This window comes from Lontra canadensis, unplaced genomic scaffold, assembly GCF_010015895.1.
Source record: "Lontra canadensis isolate GAN:19392208 unplaced genomic scaffold, GSC_riverotter_1.0 scaffold7, whole genome shotgun sequence".
Classification (NCBI taxonomy): domain Eukaryota; kingdom Metazoa; phylum Chordata; class Mammalia; order Carnivora; family Mustelidae; genus Lontra; species Lontra canadensis.
The window spans coordinates 31,361,820-31,382,242 of record NW_022631001.1 but is presented as its reverse complement, the minus strand read 5'-3'; the positions used below and the strand labels follow the sequence as shown (position 1 = coordinate 31,382,242).

General features: G+C 38.2%; 2 protein-coding genes across 2 annotated transcripts; both read left to right on the top strand.

The window, feature by feature from the left end:
- The first annotated feature begins 481 nt into the window (after positions 1-481).
- LOC116865425 (olfactory receptor 10A3) lies at positions 482-1,435 on the top strand. Its single transcript, XM_032853697.1, has one exon. The coding sequence runs from the start codon at positions 491-493 to the stop codon at positions 1,433-1,435; it is 945 nt and encodes a 314-aa protein (XP_032709588.1). The 5' UTR covers positions 482-490.
- Positions 1,436-19,271: 17,836 nt separating this feature from the next.
- On the top strand, positions 19,272-20,304 carry LOC116865424 (olfactory receptor 10A3-like). The gene has a single exon (XM_032853696.1). It carries the CDS (start codon positions 19,342-19,344, stop codon positions 20,302-20,304), a length of 963 nt encoding a protein of 320 aa, XP_032709587.1. The 5' UTR covers positions 19,272-19,341.
- Positions 20,305-20,423: the final 119 nt, after the last annotated feature.

The window sequence follows — 20,423 nt, the reverse complement described above, 5'->3', positions numbered from 1 at the left end:
TTTTAACAGGGCAATATAAATGTATTTTGAATTTTGTCTTTGTAATAAAATATTCATCAAAATTTGTTTTAATTTTGAATTAATAGTTATAAATTTTTGTCCTTTTTGTTGTTTACTTCAAAATCTTTGTTAGAAAAATCATATTAAAAAGAACAGAGATGCAAACATCAATGTGATGGACAATGGATTCTATGTTTTAAGAATAGGATTTATTTTCAATCTAGCAAAAAAGTTGCCAGAGGACACCTGCTATTTCAAACTTCAAAAGCAAGATTTCTGAGCCAAAATTCCTCATTTCATTTGTATTTGAAAGATCCTTTCTTACAATATATTGGCTATTCTCAAAATTTGCCAACTTGAAGGCTTGTCCAAATGAACTCATTATTACATCTTCTGCCAAGAATTTCCAGCTTGAACTCTCAGCTATTGGACTGTGACTTCATAATTTGTATACAATGTCCCTAAAAACAAAATGCTCTCCACCACTGAAATGAAAAGGCAAAATCAAAGCTCTGTGGCTGAATTCATCCTCCTGGGCTTTTCTAACTTTCCTGAACTCCAAGAGCAGCTCTTTGGGGTTTTCTTGGTTGTCTACCTGGTGACTCTGTTGGGAAATGTCATCATTATAGTCATCATCTCCTTGGAACAGAGCCTCCATGTGCCCATGTACCTGTTCCTCCGGAACTTGTCTGTGGTGGACGTGAGTTTCAGTGCAGTCATTATGCCTGAAATGCTGGTGGTCCTCTCCACTGAGAAAACATCGATTTCATTTATAAGCTGTTTTGCACAGATGTATTTCATTCTTTTTTTTGGTGGCACTGAATGTTTTCTCCTGGGGGTGATGGCTTATGACCGATTTGCTGCAATCTGTCATCCTCTGAACTACCCAATGATTATGAACAAAAGGGTTTTCATGAAATTAATAATGTTCTCCTGGGTCTCAGGGATCATGGTGGCTACTGTGCAGACTACATGGGTTTTCAGTTTTCCCTTCTGTGGTCCCAATGAAATCAACCATCTCTTCTGTGAGACTCCTCCAGTGCTAGAACTTGCATGTGCAGATACATTTCTGTTTGAAATCTATGCATTCACTGGCACCATTTTGATTGTCATGGTTCCTTTTGTGTTGATTCTCTTGTCTTACATTCGGATTCTCTTTGCCATCCTGAAGATGCCATCAGCCACTGGGAGGCAAAAGGCCTTTTCCACCTGTGCCTCCCACCTCACGTCTGTGACCCTTTTCTATGGCACGGCCAATATGACTTATTTACAACCGAAATCTGGCTACTCCCCAGAAACCAAGAAGCTGATATCATTGTCTTACTCACTTCTTACACCTCTGCTGAATCCACTGATCTACAGCTTGAGAAACAGTGAGATGAAAAAAGCTTTGATGAAACTGTGGCACAGAAAAGTGGATTCACACCCATTCTGATTGTGCCGAGAAGCCATGTGACATTTAGTCACTGGCTGAACTCTATTTAAATTTATTAAATGGCTAAACATTCTGCATTCCTTGGTATGATCATGCTTCATTTATTATTTTTCCAAGGTCAATAATATATTAGGGATCCATATTTTTGATAGTGTACTGTTGTCATTCCTTTTTTATATAATACACAGCAGTTAATCTGTTCCTCTACTATAATCATCTAGGTCATTACGGGATTGTCATTATAAAGACAAAACTTCAATAAACACCTAGTTCCATACATTGATAACTACTGATGTTTTATTTCTGATAATCTGATATCAATGTGGGTCTGATGGAAGGAAAGGCATGTGAGCTCACAAGTTTTAGTAGCTATGGCAGAACTGCTTTTCAAAGTCATTGTTACTTTTCAGGGTGACCTGAATGCACTAACTCTGCTGCACTAATGGGGTAGAGCTTCAAGACACCAGTATGTAGATGAGACTTTTTTTTCTGGAGTGGAAATCTATTCCGTGAATGAGTAGGGAAAATATGTATTCTGAGGAGACCAAACTGGTTCTACTTCACGGATTCACACAGATTATTATTCAAAACAGGAGTTCTATTGGTTTATTTCCAGATTTTCACCCAACGATAGTGAGCAAAGAACTACATGAGAACTTTCCTGAAGTCTCACTTCATACTACTAGTTATCTCTTTTCACTTTATAGACCACTGTTTTTAGAGACTTTTGTTAAACTTCCCTCTGTAGGCCCAATGTGCCCCTGGACACTTTGTTTATAAACATTGGATGATTCCTTTTTCTTATTGTGGGAAACCAAGTGATTATGAACTATTTATGCATATTTTCTGTGGTCCTGAGTCACATCACTAACTGTGTGATATTCCCTGGAATAATTTCTCATCTTGCAACATTTAGAACATTTAATGGTTGCTTGCCCTTTTATTGTTGGTATTCATAGATGGAGGGGGCTCTTTACTGAATCTATATCACAAGAGCTCCTATTGCCCTTAGTTTCTCTTCCAGGGATAGTAATAAAGGGGGAAAACACTATTCCTATTATCATTCAGCTGTGGGAAAAACAATTTTTAGTTAATACTGCCTCTGTCAAAAATGAGAAGTAGAGATGTAAAACTGATTGGATTTTCACAAAAAGAAATTTTGGTATCAAATGGCCCAAACCAGTTTGAATAACATTTAAATGAGGGGTAATCTTCTTTACAGTAGGGCACTAAACAGACACTTGGGAATCCTTTCATTAGTGTTTGTCCAGAAATTTCCCACTCATAGTCCTTAGGGGGATCAACTAAATAAGGCCATCCAGGAGGAAAAAAAAAATCCCTGGAAGTCTAAATCCCAAGCCAAATTCACTTTCTCTTTTTTTCAGGTTTTTATTTAAATTCTAGTTAGCTAACACACAGTGTAATTAGCTTCAGGTATACAATATAGTGATTCATCACTTACAATACCCAGAGCCCAATAGGATAAGTGCCCTCCTTAATCTTCATCACCTATTTCATCCATCCCCCCACACATCTCCCCTGTGGTGTCTATCTATTTGTTCTCTATAGTTAAGAGTCTGTTACCTGGCTTTCCTCTCTCTTTACCCCCGCCCCCCGATCATTTGTTTTGTTTATTAACTTCCACATGTGACTGAAATCATATGGTTTTTGTCTTTCTCTGTCTTATTTTGCTTCATATAATATTCTCTAGCTCCATCCACGTCATTGCAGATGGCAGCTGTTTTTTTTTTTAAGATTTTATTTATTTATTTGAAAGACAGAGATCACAAGTAGTCAGAGAAGCAGGCAGAAGAGAGGGGGAAGCAGGCTCCCCGCTGAGCAGAGAGTCCGATGCGGGGCTTGATCTCAGGACCCTGGGATCATGACCTGAGCCGAAGGCAGAGGCTTTAACCCACTGAGCTACCCAGGCGCCCCTGTTGTTCTTTTTGATAGCTGAGCAATATTCCATCACATAAATATAATACATCTTCTTTATGCATTCATCAGTTGATGGACATCTGGGCTCTTTCCATAATTTGGCTATGGCTGATAATGCTGCTACAAACATGCATGTGCCCCTTTGAATCAGTATTCTTGTATCATTTAGGTAAATACCTAGTAGTGCAATTGCTGGATTGTAAGGTAGTTCCATTTTTAACTTTTTGAAGAAACTTCATACTGTTTCCAGAGTGGCTATTCCAGAATGCATTCCCACCAAGAGCTTAAGAGGATTCCCCTTTTCACACTTCCTCACCAATGGCTATTTTTTCTTGTGGTGTAAATTTTAGCCATTCTGACTGGTGTGAAGTGATATCTCATTGTAGTTTTGATTTGCATTTCTCTGACTATAAGTGATGTTGAGCATCTTTTCATGTATCTGATGGCCATCTGGATGTCCTCTTTGGAAAAATATCTGTTCATGTCCTCTGCCCATTTTTTTTTTTAACTGATTAGTATGTTTTTTTTTTTTTTGGTGTTGAGTTATATAAATTATTTCTCTATTTTTTATACTAACACCTTCATTAGATATGTCATTTTCAAATATCTTCTCCCTTTCAGCAGGTTGTCTTTTTGTTGATTGTTTCCTTTGTTTTGCAGAAGCTTCTTATTTTGATATAGTCCCAACAGTTCATTTTCGCTTTTGTTTCCCTTGCCTCAGGAGACATATCTAGTGAGAAGTTGCTATAGCCAATGTCAAAGAGGTTATTACTGTTTATATCCTCCTCTTGGATTTCAGTGTTTTTTGTTTTTTTTGTTTTTGTTTTGTTTTGTTTTGTTTTTGGTCTCACATAAGTTTTTAATCCATTCTTTTTTTTTAAATTTAATTTCTTTTCAGTGTAACAGAATTCATTGTTTATGCACCACACCCAGTGCTCCATGCAATATATGCCCTCCATAATACCCACCACCAGGCTCCCCCCCCCAACCTCCGCTCCTTCAAAACCCTCAGATTGTTTTTCAGAGTCCATATTCTCTCATGGTTCACTTCCCCTTCCAATTTCCCTCAGCTCCCTTCTCCTCTCCATCTCCCCATGTCCTCCGTGTTATTTGTTATGCTCCACAAATAAGCAAAACCATATGATAATTGACTCTCTCTCTGCTTGACTTATTTCACTCAGCATAATCTCTTCCAGTCCCATCCACGTTGACACAAAAGTTGGGTATTCATCTTTTCTGATGGAGGCATAATACTCCTTAGTGTATATAGAACACATCTTCCTTATCCATTCGTCTGTTAAAGGGCATCTTCGTTTTTTCCACAGTTTGGCGACCATGGCCATTGCTGCTATGAACATTGGGGTACAGATGGCCCTTCTTTTCACCACATCTGTATCTTTGGGGTAAATACCCAGTAGTGCAATTGCAGGGTCATAGGGAAGCTCTATTTTTAATTTCTTAAGGAATCTCCACACTGTTCTCCAAAGTGGCTGCACCAACTTGCATTCCCACCAACAGTGTAAGAGGGTTCCCCTTTCTCCACATCCTCTCCAATACATGTTGTTTCCTGTCTTGCTAATTTTGGCCATTCTAACTGGTGTAAGGTGGTATCTCAATGTGGTTTTAATTTGGATCTCCCTGATGGCTAGTGATGATGAACATTTTTTCATGTGTCTGATAGCCATTTGTATGTCTTCATTGGAGAAGTGTCTGTTCATGTCTTCTGCCCATTTTTTGACATGATTATCTGTTTTGTGTGCATTGAGTTTGAGGAGTTCTTTATAGATCCTGGATATCAGCCTTTTGTCTGTACTATTATTTTAATCCATTCTGAGTTTACTTTTCTGTATGGTATAGGAAAATGGTCCAGTTTCATTCTTCTGCATGTTGCTGTCCAGTTTTCCCTGCACCATTTGTTGAAGACACCCTCTTTTTTTCCAGTGGATATTCTTTCCTACCTTGTCCAAGATTAATTGACCATATAGTTGTGGATTCATTTCTGAGTTTTCAATTCTGCTCTGTTGATCTATGTGTCTACTTTTGTGCCAGTGCCATACTGTCTTGATCACTACAGCTATGTAATATAGATCAAAATCTGGAACTGTGATGTCTCCAGCTTTGTTTCTCCTTTTCAAGGTTGCTTTGGCTATTTGGGGTCTTCTGTGGTTCCATACAAATTTTAGGATTGTTTGTTCTAGCTCTGTAAAAAATGTTGCTGGTATTTTGACAGGGATCGCATTAAATCTGTAGATTGCTTTGGGTAATATGGACATTTAACAATATTTGTTCTTCTAATCCATGAGCATGAAATGTTTTTCCATTTCTTTGTGTCCTCTTCAATTTCTTTTGTAAGTGTTCTACAGTTTTCAGAATACAGATTGTTTATTCCTCGGTACTTTATGGTTTTTGGTGCAATTGTAAATAAAATTGATTACTTGATATCTCTTTCTGCTGCTTCACTATGGGTGTATAGAAATGCAACAGATTTCTGTACATTGAATTTATATTCTGTGACTTTACTGAATCTGTGTATCAGTTCTAGCAAGTTTTCTGGTGGAGTCTTTGGGTTTTCTATATAGACTGTCATGTCATCTGCAGACAGGGAAAGTTTGACTTCTACCCTGTCGATCTGCATGCCTTTTATTTCTTTGTGTTTTCTGATTGCTGAGGTTAGGACTTCCAGTACTATGTTAAATACCAGTGGTGAAGGTGGACATCCCTGTCTGGTTCTTGATGGTAGAAGAAAAGCTCTCAGTTTTTCCCCATTGAGGATGATCCTGGGTGTGGGTTTTTCATAGACAGCCTTTATTATGTTGAGGTATGTTCCCTCTATCCCTACTTTGTTGAGGGTGTCTATTATGAACGGAAGCTGTACTTTGTCAGATACTTTTATTGCATCTATTGAAAGGATCATATGGTTCTTGTCTTTTATTAATGTGATCTATCATGTTGGTTGATTTGTGATTATTGAACCCCCATGCAGCCAAAGAATATATCCCACTTGTTCCTGGTGTGTGATTTTTTAAAAAAATGTGTCATTGGAATCTGATTACTCATATTTACTGAGAAATTTTGCATCCAGGTTCATCAGGGATATTGGCCTGTAGTTCTCTTATTTTTTATCTGTTTTGGTATCAAGGTAATGCTGGCCTTAGAGGATGAATTTGGAAGTTTCCCTCCCTTTTCTATTTTTGGAATAGTTTAAGAAGAATAGGTATTTAACTCTTCTTTAAATGTCTGGTAGAATTACTTATGAAACCTCTGGCCCTGGACTTCCGTTTGTTGGGAAATTTTTTTACTACTGATTCAATTTCGTTGCTGTTTATCAGTCTGTTCAAGTTTTCTATGTTTTCCTGTTTCAGTTTTGGTGATTTATATGTCTGTAGGAGTTTATCTATTTCTTCTAGGTTGTCCAGTTTGTTGACATATAGTTTTTCATAATATTCTCTTATAATTGTTTGTCTTTCTGTGGCGTTGGTTATTATTTCTCCTTTTTCATTGGTGATTTTAATTATTTGGATCCTTTCTCTTTTCTTTTTGATAAATTTGGCTAAGGGTTTATCAATTTTATTAATTTTTTTTCAAAGAACCAATGCCCAGTTTCATGGATTGTTTTTTTGTTTTAGTTTCTATATTATTTATTTCTGCTCTAATCTTTATAATTTCCCTTCTGCTGGCTTTGGGTTTTGTCTGTTGCTCATTTTCTAGCTCCTTTAGGTGTAACATTAGGTTATTTGAGATTTTTCTTGCTTCTTGAGGTAAGCCTGTGTTGCTATGTACTTCCCTCTTAAGACCAGTTTTCCTGTATCCCATAGATTTTGTACCATTGTGTTTTCATTTTCATTTATTTCCATGTATTTTTTAATTTTTTTTTATTTATTTTTTTCCATGTGTTTTTTAAAATTTCTTCTTTGATTTCCTGGTTGACCATTTATTGTTTAGCAGTATGTTGTTTAACCTCCATATATTTGTGGTCTTCCCAAATTTTTTCCTGTGGTTGACTTCAAGTTTCACAGCATTGTGTTCAGAAAATATGCATGGTATTGGGCACCTGGGTGGAATAATCAGTTAAGTGCCCAACTCTTGGTTTTTGCACAGGTGGTGATCTCAGTGTCATGAGATGGAATCTCATGTTGGTCTCTGTGCTCAGGGCAGGGTCTGTTTGTTCTCTCTCTCTCTCTCAAATTATTTTTTTAAAAAGATTTTATTTATTTATTTGATAGACAGGGATCACAAGTAGGCAGGGAAGCAGGCAGAGAGAGAGGAGGAAGCAGGGTCCCCGCTGAGCAGAGAGCCCGACGTGGGGCTCGATCCCAGGACCCTGGGATCATGACCCGAGCCAAAGACAGAGGCTTTAATCCACTGAGCCACCCAGGCACTCCTCAAATAAATTAAAAAAAATTTTTTTAAGAAAATATGCATGGTGTGATCTCAATCTTTTTGTACTTATGAGGCCTGATTTGTGACCTATATGTGATCTGTTCTGGTGAATATCCTATGTACATGTAAAAAGAATGTGTGTTCTGCTGCTTTAGGATGAAATGTTCTGCATATATTTGTTAAGTCTATCTGGTCCAGTGTGTCATTCAAAGCCACTGTTTCCTTGTTCATTTTCTGTTTTGATGATCTGTCCATTGATATAAGTGGAGTGTAAAATTCCCTAGACTAATTGTATTATTACCAATGAGTTCCTTTATGCTTGTTATTAATTGTTTTATATATTTTAGTGCTCCTATGTTGGGCACATAAGTATGTACAATTGTTAGTTCTTCTTGTTGGATTGTCCTCTTTATTATTATATAGTGCCCTTCTTCGACTTTTGTTGTAGTCTTTGGTTTATAGTCTAGTTTGTCTGATAAAAATACTGTTACTCTGGCTTTCTTTTGATGGTCATTTGTATGATGGATGTTTCTCCGCCCCCTGACTTTCAATCTTCAGGTTTCTTTAGGTCTAAAATGAGTCTCTTGTAAGCAGAGATGGGGGGTCTTGTTTTTATGTCCATTCTGACACCCTACGTCTTTTATCTGGAGTATTTAGTCCATTTAAATTCAGAGTAATTATTGATAGATAAGAATTTAGTGCCATTGTATTACTTGTAAAGTCACTGCTTCTGGAGATTTTATGTTTCTTTGTAGTATTTGTTGCTATTGGTCTTTCTTTCCCACTCAGAGTTTCCCTTTAATACTTCTTGCAGGGCTGGTTTAGTGGTCATTAACTCCTTCAGTTTTTGTTTGTCTTGGAAACTCTTCATCTTTCCTTCTATTCTGAATGATAACCTTCTTGGATAAAATGTTTTTGGCTGCATATTTTTCCTACTTATCATGAATATAATATGTCAGTCCCTTCTGGCTTGCCAAATTTCTTTTGAGAGATCTACAGCTAGCTTAATGGATTTTCCTTTGTAAGTTAGGGAATTCTTTTGTCTTGCTACTTTTAAGGCTTTTTTTCTTTATCACTATATTTAGCAAATTTAATTATAATATGTCTTGGGGTTGAGCTATTGATTTTGATGGGAGTTCTCTGTGCTCCTGGATCTGGACGTGTTCTCTCACCAGATTAGAGAAGTTTTCAGCAACTATTTCCTTAAATTAATTTTTTGCCCCCTTTACTCTCCTTTTTCTGTGACTCCTATAATACGAATGTTATTATGTTTGATGGAGTCACTGAGTTATCTAAGTCTATTCTTGTATTCCATAATAATTCTTCATTAATTTTCCATTATTTTATCATCTATATTATTTATTCATTCCTCTGATTCTTCTGTCCTTATGGTCATCACATAGTCTGTTTCCAGTCTCAGTTACTACATTCTTCATCTCTGACTGATTTTTTTAAACTCTTTTATTTCTTTGGTAAGGGCCTCCCTGATGTCTTCAAGCTTTTCTCAAACTCAGAGAGTATCCTCATGCTTATTCCTTTAAATTCTCCATCAGGTATATTACTTATATCTGTTTTTCTTAGATCTGTGGCTGTGGTCTTATCTTGTTCTTTCATCTGGGGTGAATTCATCTGTCTTGGCATTTTGTCTAAGTCTCTGTCTTTTTCTCTGTGTTAGAAAAGCTCATGATGTTTTCTTTTCCTGAGAGTAATGGCTTTATGAAGAAGAGGTCATATGGTGTCCGGGCCTGGAACTTCAGGGAATGGCTCTAGTTTGTGCTATGTGCACTCTGATGTTGTGTTTTGGTTGCTTTTTTCCTTTGGGCCAGTTATCTGCAGTTCTCCTTGCCTGCAGTGGCCAGTGTTTGGTCCTTGGCCAGAAGTGAGTTTTAACTAGGTGTGTTCTGGTCTGCTTGTTAAATGAGACCTGATACTATTTCCACTTGAACTGGGGCCCTGTAGAACTCTGATTAGGAGACATGGTGTGGGCAGTGGCTTGTGTTGGTATTCTGAGGAAAGGGCCTGCTGCAGTGGGATTCAGACAAGCTTTACAGAGAAAGGCAGTACCACCAGAGCACAGGAATGTGGGACTTGGTATAAGCAGGTTAGGCAGCCAGTGTCCATGGCTCTGTGTTGTTTACCACAGATGAGTGATTCTGTGTTTATGCTGAACCTTGGAGAGGTCATCTTCCTCAACACCACATCCTAGGGAAGATCTCCACGAAGAGGGGATAATCTCCCCACTGTGGACCCCAAGCATTCTTCAGATCTTTGTTTCCACTCCACCATCTGCCCCTAGGTTGTTTGCCTACCTTCTCTCTAGGAGGAGGGCAGCACCTTTAGATTTCTATCCCAGCCAAACCCATTGACCTTTAAAACTCCAGGCTTTAAGCCTTGTTGGTTCCAAGAACTCACAATTAGCCTCTCTTGTGTCCCAGCCAAAGGCACTGGGGAGGTGTTCTTCTTGTGTGTATCCCCTGTGTGCCTCTCTCTCCATGACCAGCATTCTCTCCCATCTGCAGCACCTTTAATCTTTTTCTCTGTCTCTGCATTTCCTACCTTCCTTGATGTGGCTTCTTCTCTCTCTTTAGTTTCAAATATTCACTCACATTATACTTTTTGTTCTGTTTCCTTTGTTCATTCTACTCTAAATAGCAGCCACTCTGGTAGTACCAGCTTCAAGCTCATGGCAGCTGGTAGGACTGATACTGGAAATCATGCTTTCCTGGTGTCAAAGTTGATGCCAAGATTTCCAACCACAATCAACAGAGACAGGAAATAAGTGAACATTTAAAATGTAAATCTTGGGACACCTGGGTGGCTCAGTTGGTTAAGCTGCTGCCTTAGGCTCAGGTCATGATCCCAGCAGGGAGCCTGCTTCTCTCTCTGCCTCTGCCTGCTGCTCTACCTGATTGTGTTCTCCCTCTCTCTCTCTCTCTCTCTCTGACAAATAAATAAATAAATAAAATCTTTAAAAAAATGTAAGTCTTATGATGTCTCTCCTTGTTTAAATATTTCAGTGGGTTTCTATGGATTCAGGATGAAAAACATCTTTAGTGTGGTGGGTATAGCCCAGCTTAACTGGGCCTTGCCTGTGCTTTCTATTCTTTCATGTTGCAGTCTGCCCTTGTCACCGCTCATTCCCTTGCCTACCTTCCTGGTGCAAGGTTTGCTTTCCGTTTTTGGTGTCACTATCCCATTCTGGGCTAGGACTGTCAAAACATGCTTTTGTCTCTATCTGATATGTTTATTATTCCTCTTTTCAACTAGTTCTTACTCCTCCTTTAAACCTATTGAAAATGCCTTTCCTTAAGGTGATCTTCCTTGTTTCTCCCGTTTCCTAACTGTCCTCCTCAATTTGTTCTCCCTCTGAAAACCCTGTCCTTTCTTCATAGCTCTTTTTCTAAATTTTCTTTTAGGCATCAGAGTGGGATTTTTTCCTCTTAGTGGGAACTTGTACCCAGTTTCCAAGATAAGAAATGAAATTTTTTGCAAAGTGATCCCGGCCGGGGACACAGATGTGTCCTTAGCTTAGTAAGCTAAAGTGCAAGACAGCAATTCAAAGAAGTTCCTCTTCACAGCATAAAATCTGATGTGTGTTTTTTGTCATCCTTCAAACTGACCAGTCCATCTTCCCTACCTCTGAGTAGTTCCACCTGCCTCCGTTCTCCAAAGCTCTCGAGCTTAGTTTTCAATGGTCTGTTCATTGCACTCAGCTTTTTTGTGATCTACTTGCAGGGTCAAAGGAATTTTGTAACAACTGTATAATTCTATTATCTTCTGATGTATAATCCCCAACCCACTCTTAATTTCGATGCCAGTACATCTCCTTCCATAGTTACATAATTCCAAGTTATCATTTCTGAAAGTTTTTTTTCATCACTGAATTTCCTGTTATGTCAAGACATTTCTATACACCACACAGCAGAAAGGATGGGATCTACAGGCTAGCCAGGTGGTAAAGATCCGGTCTCCAATCCCTATTTTACTGCCTGATTTTGCTGACTACTTTGTGTACCATCTTTGCTAGTTTCTCTGGGAAGAAGACACTGATATGGAGTCCCCCCAGGGAAGGAAGATACCTGGGAGAGAAAAAGGTTTGAAACAGGATTGTGTTGGATAAGCCCTTTGACTGGCACACAAGCCTGGAAGAGTCTTCTGCACACCCGACAGAGAGCTCCGGATTGTCCATTAGGAGCATCCTGCGTGGGTCAGAAGTGACAAGACCCCTGCTTGGTCATTGACTACAGAATTTCCCAGAAGAGTGGGGCTTGACTTGGAAGCTTAGTCTGACCATGAAGGAGCACACAGGAGTCAAATAATCATCTCCTTTGCATCTGGGCAGTGACTCTTTCTGGGAGAGGGATCTGAACATCACACTTTCATGTCCACCACAATAGGTCAACAAGTTTGATGTATAAATGACTTAAATTGCAAGAGAAAAATTATAAATTTCCAGTGATATACCAGGGCAAAACCACTACCTATGATGGATTTGGGCTTTAGTCAAAGGAGAAACAAAGGAATTTATTTTGGTGTTATATGCTTGTCAAAAGCATGTTTGAAGGATATAGTAGAAGGTTTGATGAGCTAGAAAATACAAGTATAAATAAAGTATACAATGTTCATCTTTGCTAATTGCATATGTGTGAAATATGATTGAAGGGAGAGGCAGTGTGGCTTTGAGGAACCACCAGGAATACACAGCAAGAGTGTAATTACCCTAGTTTCATATACTAGCTCTGCCATTTTCCATGTTTTGACAGGTCCTTCTCCTTTCTGAATATTAGCCTCTTCACCATAAAAGCATGATGATGATAATAATAATACCATTTGAGATACTGTGAGGATCAGCTGTAATAGCAATAATAGCAATAGTAGTCACAGAAGAACAACAACAAAAGGATCACAAGCTGTAGCTTTTGTGTGCCAGGCATTGTGTCAAATGCCAATACTTGTCTCATTTAATCCTCACAACAACTTTATGAGCTAGATACTATTCATATCCCTGATCTTTGAATGATTTCCTTAAGTAATCTTTTACATCTACTACTAGAACTGATAAAAAAATTCAATGAGGTTGCAGAATGTAAAATCAAAGTTCAGAAATCTGTTACATTTTTTGCACTAATTATGAAGTAGACAAAAGAGAAATTAAGAAAACAATCCTATTTACAATTGCACCAAGAATAAGAAAATACCTATGAATAAACTTAACCAAGGAGGTGAAAGACCTGACCCTGAAAACTGTAACACACTGATAAGAGAAATTGAAGAAGACACAAACAAATGGAAAGACATTCCATGCTCATGGATTGGAAGAACAAATACTGTTAAAATGTTCATAGTCCCAAAGCGATCTACAGATTTAATGCAATCCCTTCAAATTACCAGCAGCATTTTTCATAGAACTATAACAAATAATCTAAAAATTAGTATAGAACCACAAAAGACCCCAAATAGCCAAAGCAACCTTGAAAAAGAGGAAAAAATCTGGAGGTATCACAATCCCAGATTTCAAGATATATTAAAAAGCTGCATGCCATTTATCAGTGGGTAATTCCTTACCTTCTGTGTTGTTTTCTTCTGAATAAATTGCAAGTCATAAAAAAAAAGCTGTAATCAAAACAATATGATATTGGCACAAGAACAGACACATAGATTCAGGGAATAGAAGAGAGAGCCCACAAGTAAACCCATGATTATATGGTCAAATAATTACTGAGAAAGAAGGCAAAAATTATGCAATAAGAAAAAGATAGTATCTTCAAATGGTGTTGTGAAAACTGGAAAACACATACACAAGAATGAAACTGAATCATTTTCTTATACCATGCACAAAGGTAAACTCAAAATGGATTAAAGACCTAACCATGAATCCTGAAACCATAAAAACCTAGAAGAGTGGACAAGCAGAAATTTCTCTCACATTGGTAATAGCAACATTTTTCTATATGGTCAATTAATCCTCGACAAAGTAAGAAAGAATATCCAATGGCAAAAAAGATGGTCTCTTCAACAAATAGTATTGGGAAAACTGGACAGCAACTTGCAGAAGAATGAAACTAGACCACTTTCTTACACCATACACAAAAGTAAAATCAACCCATTAAAATCCTAGAGGAGAATACAGGCAGTAATAATCTCTTTGACATTGGCTGTAGCAACTAATTACTAGATATATCTCCTGAGGAAAAGGAAACAAAAAACAAAAATGAACTATTGGGACTACATCAAAATAAGAAGCTTCTGCACAGCATAGGCAACAATCAACAAAATGAAAAGACAACTGAATGAATGGGAGAAGTTTGCAAATGACATAGCTAATAAAGGGGTTTGTATCAAAAATATATAAAAACTTATATGACACAACACCAAAAAACCCCGTAATAATTGTTAAAAAATGGACAGAGGACCTGAACAGACATTTTTCCAAAGAAGACATTTGGATGGCCAAGAGAAACATGAAAAGATGCTCAACATCACTCATTGTCAAGAAAATGCAAATCAAAAGTACAATAAGATATTATTTCACACCATTCAGAATGGCTAAAATTAATAGCACAAGAAACAACAGGTTGTGGGAAAGGATGTGGAGAAAGGGGAACCCTCTTGCAATAATGGTGGGAATGTAAACTTGTAAATACATTCTGGAATATGGTGTGGAGGTTCCTCAAAAATTTGAAAATGGAACTACCATACAATGCAGCATTTGTACTACTAGATATTTATGCAAATGATAGAAGAATACTGATTCAAAAGTACACAGGCACCCAGCCGTTTGTAGCAGCATTATCAAAAATAGCAAAATTATGGAAATAGGCCAAATGTCCATTGACTGATTAATGGATAAAGAAGATATGCTATATCTATCTATAAAACTACATATATATATGTATACATATATATATATAATTAGATATAGACATAGATATATAGTGAAAGAGATAGATAAAGAAGATACGTTATCTATCTGTAGATCAAAATATAGATATAGGTAGATGATAGATGATAGATAGATGATAGATAGTGGAATATTATTCAGCCATAAAAAGAATGAAATCTTGTCATTTTCAATGACATGGATGGAGCTAAAGAGTATTATGCTAAGCAAAATAAGTCAGTCAGAGAAAGACAAACACCATAGGAGTTCACTTACATGCGGAATTTAGGAAACAAAACAGATGAGGATATGTGGCAAAAAAAAGAGTCAAATGTCTTTATACACTTTTCATTCCAGTCTAATACACATGGAAGAAAATGTACAATTGTGACCATACATCTTGATGAACACCCATAACATGTACATCACCTGTGTTATCATCACCGACACAAGAAACTGACCATATTGACAGAAGCTCCCATGGGCACTATGGGGCATGAATCAGAGAGAATACATATGAGGCAGCATTTCCCTGCCTGGGGCATGGGCTGGTACACGACGGGGTGTAATTCCACCATGGTGAATGACATGGGAGGGATTCCTGGGTTGGAATGTGGAAATGAAAATCCCTTTACCTCAGGGTAATGGCTCTATTTCCCACTGGACACAGAGTAGAGAGAATGAATCCCTAAGTGTTGTTGGCAGCCTTATTGCTGTGGGGGGAGGTGAGCTTCCTTGAGAACGCAACCTGCTTTAGGAAAGTGCAGCGAGAAGTAGACAAAGGTAACCTGTGTTCAGTCACAGTGTCCAGTTCAGCACAGAGCCAAATCTGCAGAGTGATTCAGCTCTTCACTCTGTGGGGACTGAGCCAAATGGTCTCCTTGATTGTTCACCCAGTGTCGACTGATCTCTGAAATTCTTGATTTTCATATATATTCAATGAGAGTCATCACATTATGTTTATTTTATGGAGAAAGTTATAGAATCAGTAAACGTTAAATGATTTGCTCAAATCTCACAACTAGTCCAGATCATTGGAGTCATAGTTTGAAAGCTCTTTCAATAAAATCAATTGTAATGATATTTTTCTCACAAGTTTTCAGTGTCTCTATATTTCTTCTACAAATGATCAGAAGTTCTTGGATGGTGGGAGTAAGCATTCAGTTGTCTAGAACTCGGCTTCAATCCACTTGCCTTAGCTAGTTTCCCACCAGGACCCAAACTGTGCATTCCACTCAGTCATCCTCTACCTGTAGCTCACCTGCCTTCCCTCACGCTCTCACACTACTGATCTCTTCTTTCCCGGTTACAACTGTTAGTCAGCGTCTGTTTTCACCTCCTACTGGAGATGTCATGGTGAACTGAGTCTCTTGTGTGAAGAGGTACTTATCCCCATTAGGAATATGAAGGAGTGATGCTCCAGGGGTATGCTCTTGAGGGTTCTCATGGGGGGGGGCAAGGTCAAGCCTCTTTAGTCATCATGCAAACATAGGAGAAGGTGTTTATGACATGATTCCACGTTCTCCAGGGAGGGATTCTACAGGGCATATGATTCAGTGTCATATAATGTTCTAGAATCAGTGCTCCGAAGCACTGAATTGTATGTATGATCAGGTGGCTTTTGAGTAGAGGTAAAATTTCTGATACAGTACTGAGAAATTTCAAGAGACAGAGTCAATAGGTAAGAATGGGAGGATTCTGCTGTGTGTGTGTGTGTGTGTGTGTGTGTGTTGGTGTGTGTGTGTGTTGGTGGGTTTTCCATTTATAGTTCCTCTCCAACTGATCGTGGAGATGCTGTTGAAGTGATGTGTCCATGCTCAGGAATCACTGGACACAACTGACACATTGCCATCTGTAGACTCCTTGGGTTTGATGCTGGTGACTTTTCTTTTCTCTTTTTTTTCAGAGATAAGTACTCTGTACATATTTTTTAAAAAGATTTTATTTATTTATTTGACAGACAGAGATCACAAGTAGGCAGAGAGGCAGGCAGAGAGAGAGAGGTAGAAGCAGGCTTCCCGCTGAGCAGAGAGCCCGAGGACCCCGAGATCATGATCTGAGCTGAAGGCAGACTCTTTACCCACTGAGCCACCCAGGTGCCCCAGTACTCTGCACATATTAATCATCAAATCTTAGACTGTTGCAGCTGGAAGGGAAGTTGGTATAAGTGCCACTCCCACCTCCTCATCTTGAAAGATAAAACCTGCTTAGGGAGTGCTCTGCCTAAATCTTTCTGTTAGGAGTTCTGCAAGACAGCATTGGGGTCTCTAAGTTCCAGAAAAAAGGTGCAGCCAGGGCAGTCAGTGGCTTGTTACCAGTCATGAATGTTTTTTTTTTTTCTTCATAAGATGCTTATAGTCCATTCTATAAAGTTTTTCTATTTTATTTACATTACACTTAAAATTTTCCAATTTTCAAGATCTATCCACTTCTAAATATTTGGAACTAAATACACTTTATTCTTTTTTCTCATCAGAAATGGATTTTAAATGTTTGATCCTGTGACTATAATTTACTGATTTCAGGAGTCTTTTTGATATGCAAATGATAATTAGCATGGTTAGTATGGACATTTACTCTTTTTTTAAAAAAAGATATTTATTTATTTATTTATTTGAGAGAGAGAGCGAGAGAGCGAGAGAGAGAGCTTGAGAGGGAGAAGCAGACTCCCCATGGAGCTGGGAGCCAGATGTGGGACTTGATCCCTGGACGTTGGGATCATGACCTGAGCCAAAGGCAGTCGCTTAACCAACTGAGCCACCCAGGTGCCCTGGACATTTACTCTGAATGGATGATATGGTCAAACTTAGAAATAAATCAAGCTGCCTTCTACTGTCTGCTAATGTCCTACTGGTCTTTACTCAAGGTGACATGAGCTGTGTCCTGTTCTCTTGGGTTCCTCAGCTCCCACAGTGTACTTCTGCTGGTTTTCAAACATCACACAAAGGCCAGTAGGTTTCCATTGAAATGCTAGGGTGTCATCAAATACATGTCTTTGAGCAAGACACCCTTCCTCCTTATGCCTTTCTCCTTCCACTGACTGTACCTTCCACTGGCGACATGCTATGATTTGGTTGTTCACAGTCCCTCCACATTGAGAAGTATCAAATCCCTCACAGAAATATCTCATAGGCCCTTGTTATTACCTCTGCTTGCCAACAGTGTTGTATGTTGGTTTCACTTTTCTTTTTGGCACTCTCTTTCTTAAAGCCAGCATGGATTTCCTCATTTTTTTATTCCATCATTCATCAAACATTGGTTTAGTATCAATTATAGGTCAGGGACTATTGTAGACATTGTGAATGTAGCAAAGAAAAAACCAAATTCTTGGATTCCTGGAGTTTATATTTATTGATAGAGTTAGATTTTGCTCATATGGAATCTGTAAATATTATAAACATACAATATATAAATTCTAACCCCTTTATTCACACACACACACACACACAAATGTCAACTGCTGATAATGGAAAAACACAGAGCAAGGTATAATAGATAGAAACTGAATTACTGGCATAACAGTGGAATGCTGTTTTATGTATTTTTTCCAACTTTCTGTTGAGCTGAGGAGCCAATGTTTGCCTATGATTACTGAACCTAGAAAATGGTACTTGCTCAATCAGTGTTTGTTGAATAATTAATGATTAAATGAACTCCTGATAAGAAGGAAAATAGGAGGGAGAGAAAAGACAGACAGGAAATGTTTAAATCAGTTTAGAATGATCAGAATTGGATGATTCTTAAATATCATGGTCACAAGGATTAGTCATAAAGAATTTGCTCTTAAAATTTCCATTGCAGGGGTGCCTGGGTGGCTCAGTGGGTTAAAGCCTCTGCCTTCAGCTCAGGTCATGATTCCAGGGTCCTGGGATCGAGCCCCACATCGGGCTCTTTGCTCAGCAGGGAGCCTGCTTCCTCCTCTCTCTCTGCCTGCCTCTCTGCCTACTTGTAATCTCTGTCTGTCAAATAAATAAATAAAATCTTTAAAAAAAAATTTCCATTGCAGGCCAATCTCCATATAATTGTCCATGACCAGCGTTTGCAAAATCAATAATCCTGAAGCAATTCACACTATTTACAGATCACCTAAAATAATGAAATATGAGATATGAAAACTGTGCAGGAATCCACAACTGCAGTTGAACGTAGATATATTTTTCATATTTAATAAGCTTCATACTGGTATTTTGAAATGATAAATATTTATAATAAGTATAAATCAACTGTGCTGTATCTTTGAGTCATTAGGTTGTCTTAAAAATTTTTGTGGATATCTTTTTCCCTTTGTCTACTTTTTAATACTTTATTTTTGGTAGTTTAAAATATAACTATTTATATAAAATTGAGAAAAACAGATAACTCTGATAGCAATGTTATGGGAATGGAACCTCAGTTATAAAATATCAATGTTTGTTTTAAGGCTAGGTTTAAAATCAAAGTATGTAACATGTAAGTTACAAGAGCATTTTGATAATATCTTATACTTTTCAGACAAGACTTCCGAACCGGCATTCTTCACTTTCTCCTTTTTATTTGAAACGTTCATTATTCAGTGATTGGCCATTTCTAAAATCACCAAAATGAATTTGGTCAGGACGTGTTCCTCTTTACATCTTCAGCCAAGAATATCTAGGGGGAATTGCAGATGCAGACTCTCAGCTATTGGACTGTGACTTCATAATTTGTATACAATGTCCCTAAAAACAAAATGCTCTCCACCACTGAAATGAAAAGGCAAAATCAAAGCTCTGTGGCTGAATTCATCCTCCTGGGCTTTTCTAACTTTCCTGAACTCCAAGAGCAGCTCTTTGGGGTTTTCTTGGTTGTCTACCTGGTGACTCTGTTGGGAAATGTCATCATTATAGTCATCATCTCCTTGGAACAGAGCCTCCATGTGCCCATGTACCTGTTCCTCCAGAACTTGTCTGTGGTGGACGTGAGTTTCAGTGCAGTCATTATGCCTGAAATGCTGGTGGTCCTCTCCACTGAGAAAACATCGATTTCATTTATAAGCTGTTTTGCACAGATGTATTTCATTCTTTTTTTTGGTGGCACTGAATGTTTTCTCCTGGGGGTGATGGCTTATGACCGATTTGCTGCAATCTGTCATCCTCTGAACTACCCAATGATTATGAACAAAAGGGTTTTCATGAAATTAATAATGTTCTCCTGGGTCTCAGGGATCATGGTGGCTACTGTACAAACATCATGGGTTTTCAGTTTTCCCTTCTGTGGTCCCAATGAAATCAATCATATCTCTTGTGAAACCCCAGCAGTGCTAGAACTTGCATGTGCAGATACATTTCTGTTTGAAATCTATGCATTCACTGGCACCATTTTGATTGTCATGGTTCCTTTTGTGTTGATTCTCTTATCTTACATTCGGATTCTCTTTGCCATCCTGAAGATGCCATCAGCCACTGGGAGGCAAAAGGCCTTTTCCACCTGTGCCTCCCACCTCACGTCTGTGACCCTCTTCTATGGCACGGCTAATATGACTTATTTACAACCGAAATCTGGCTACTCCCCAGAAACCAAGAAGCTGATGTCATTGTCTTACTCACTTCTTACACCTCTGCTGAATCCACTGATCTACAGCTTGAGAAACAGTGAGATGAAAAAAGCTTTGATGAAACTGTGGCACAGAAAAGTGGATTCACACCCATTCTGATAGTGCTGAGAAGCCATGTGATACTTGGTGACTGTTTGACGGAACTCTACTTAATAGATGGTTGCAACAATTTGCATTTCTTGGTGTGTGATGCTTAACCTCTTGATGTCTACATTAGT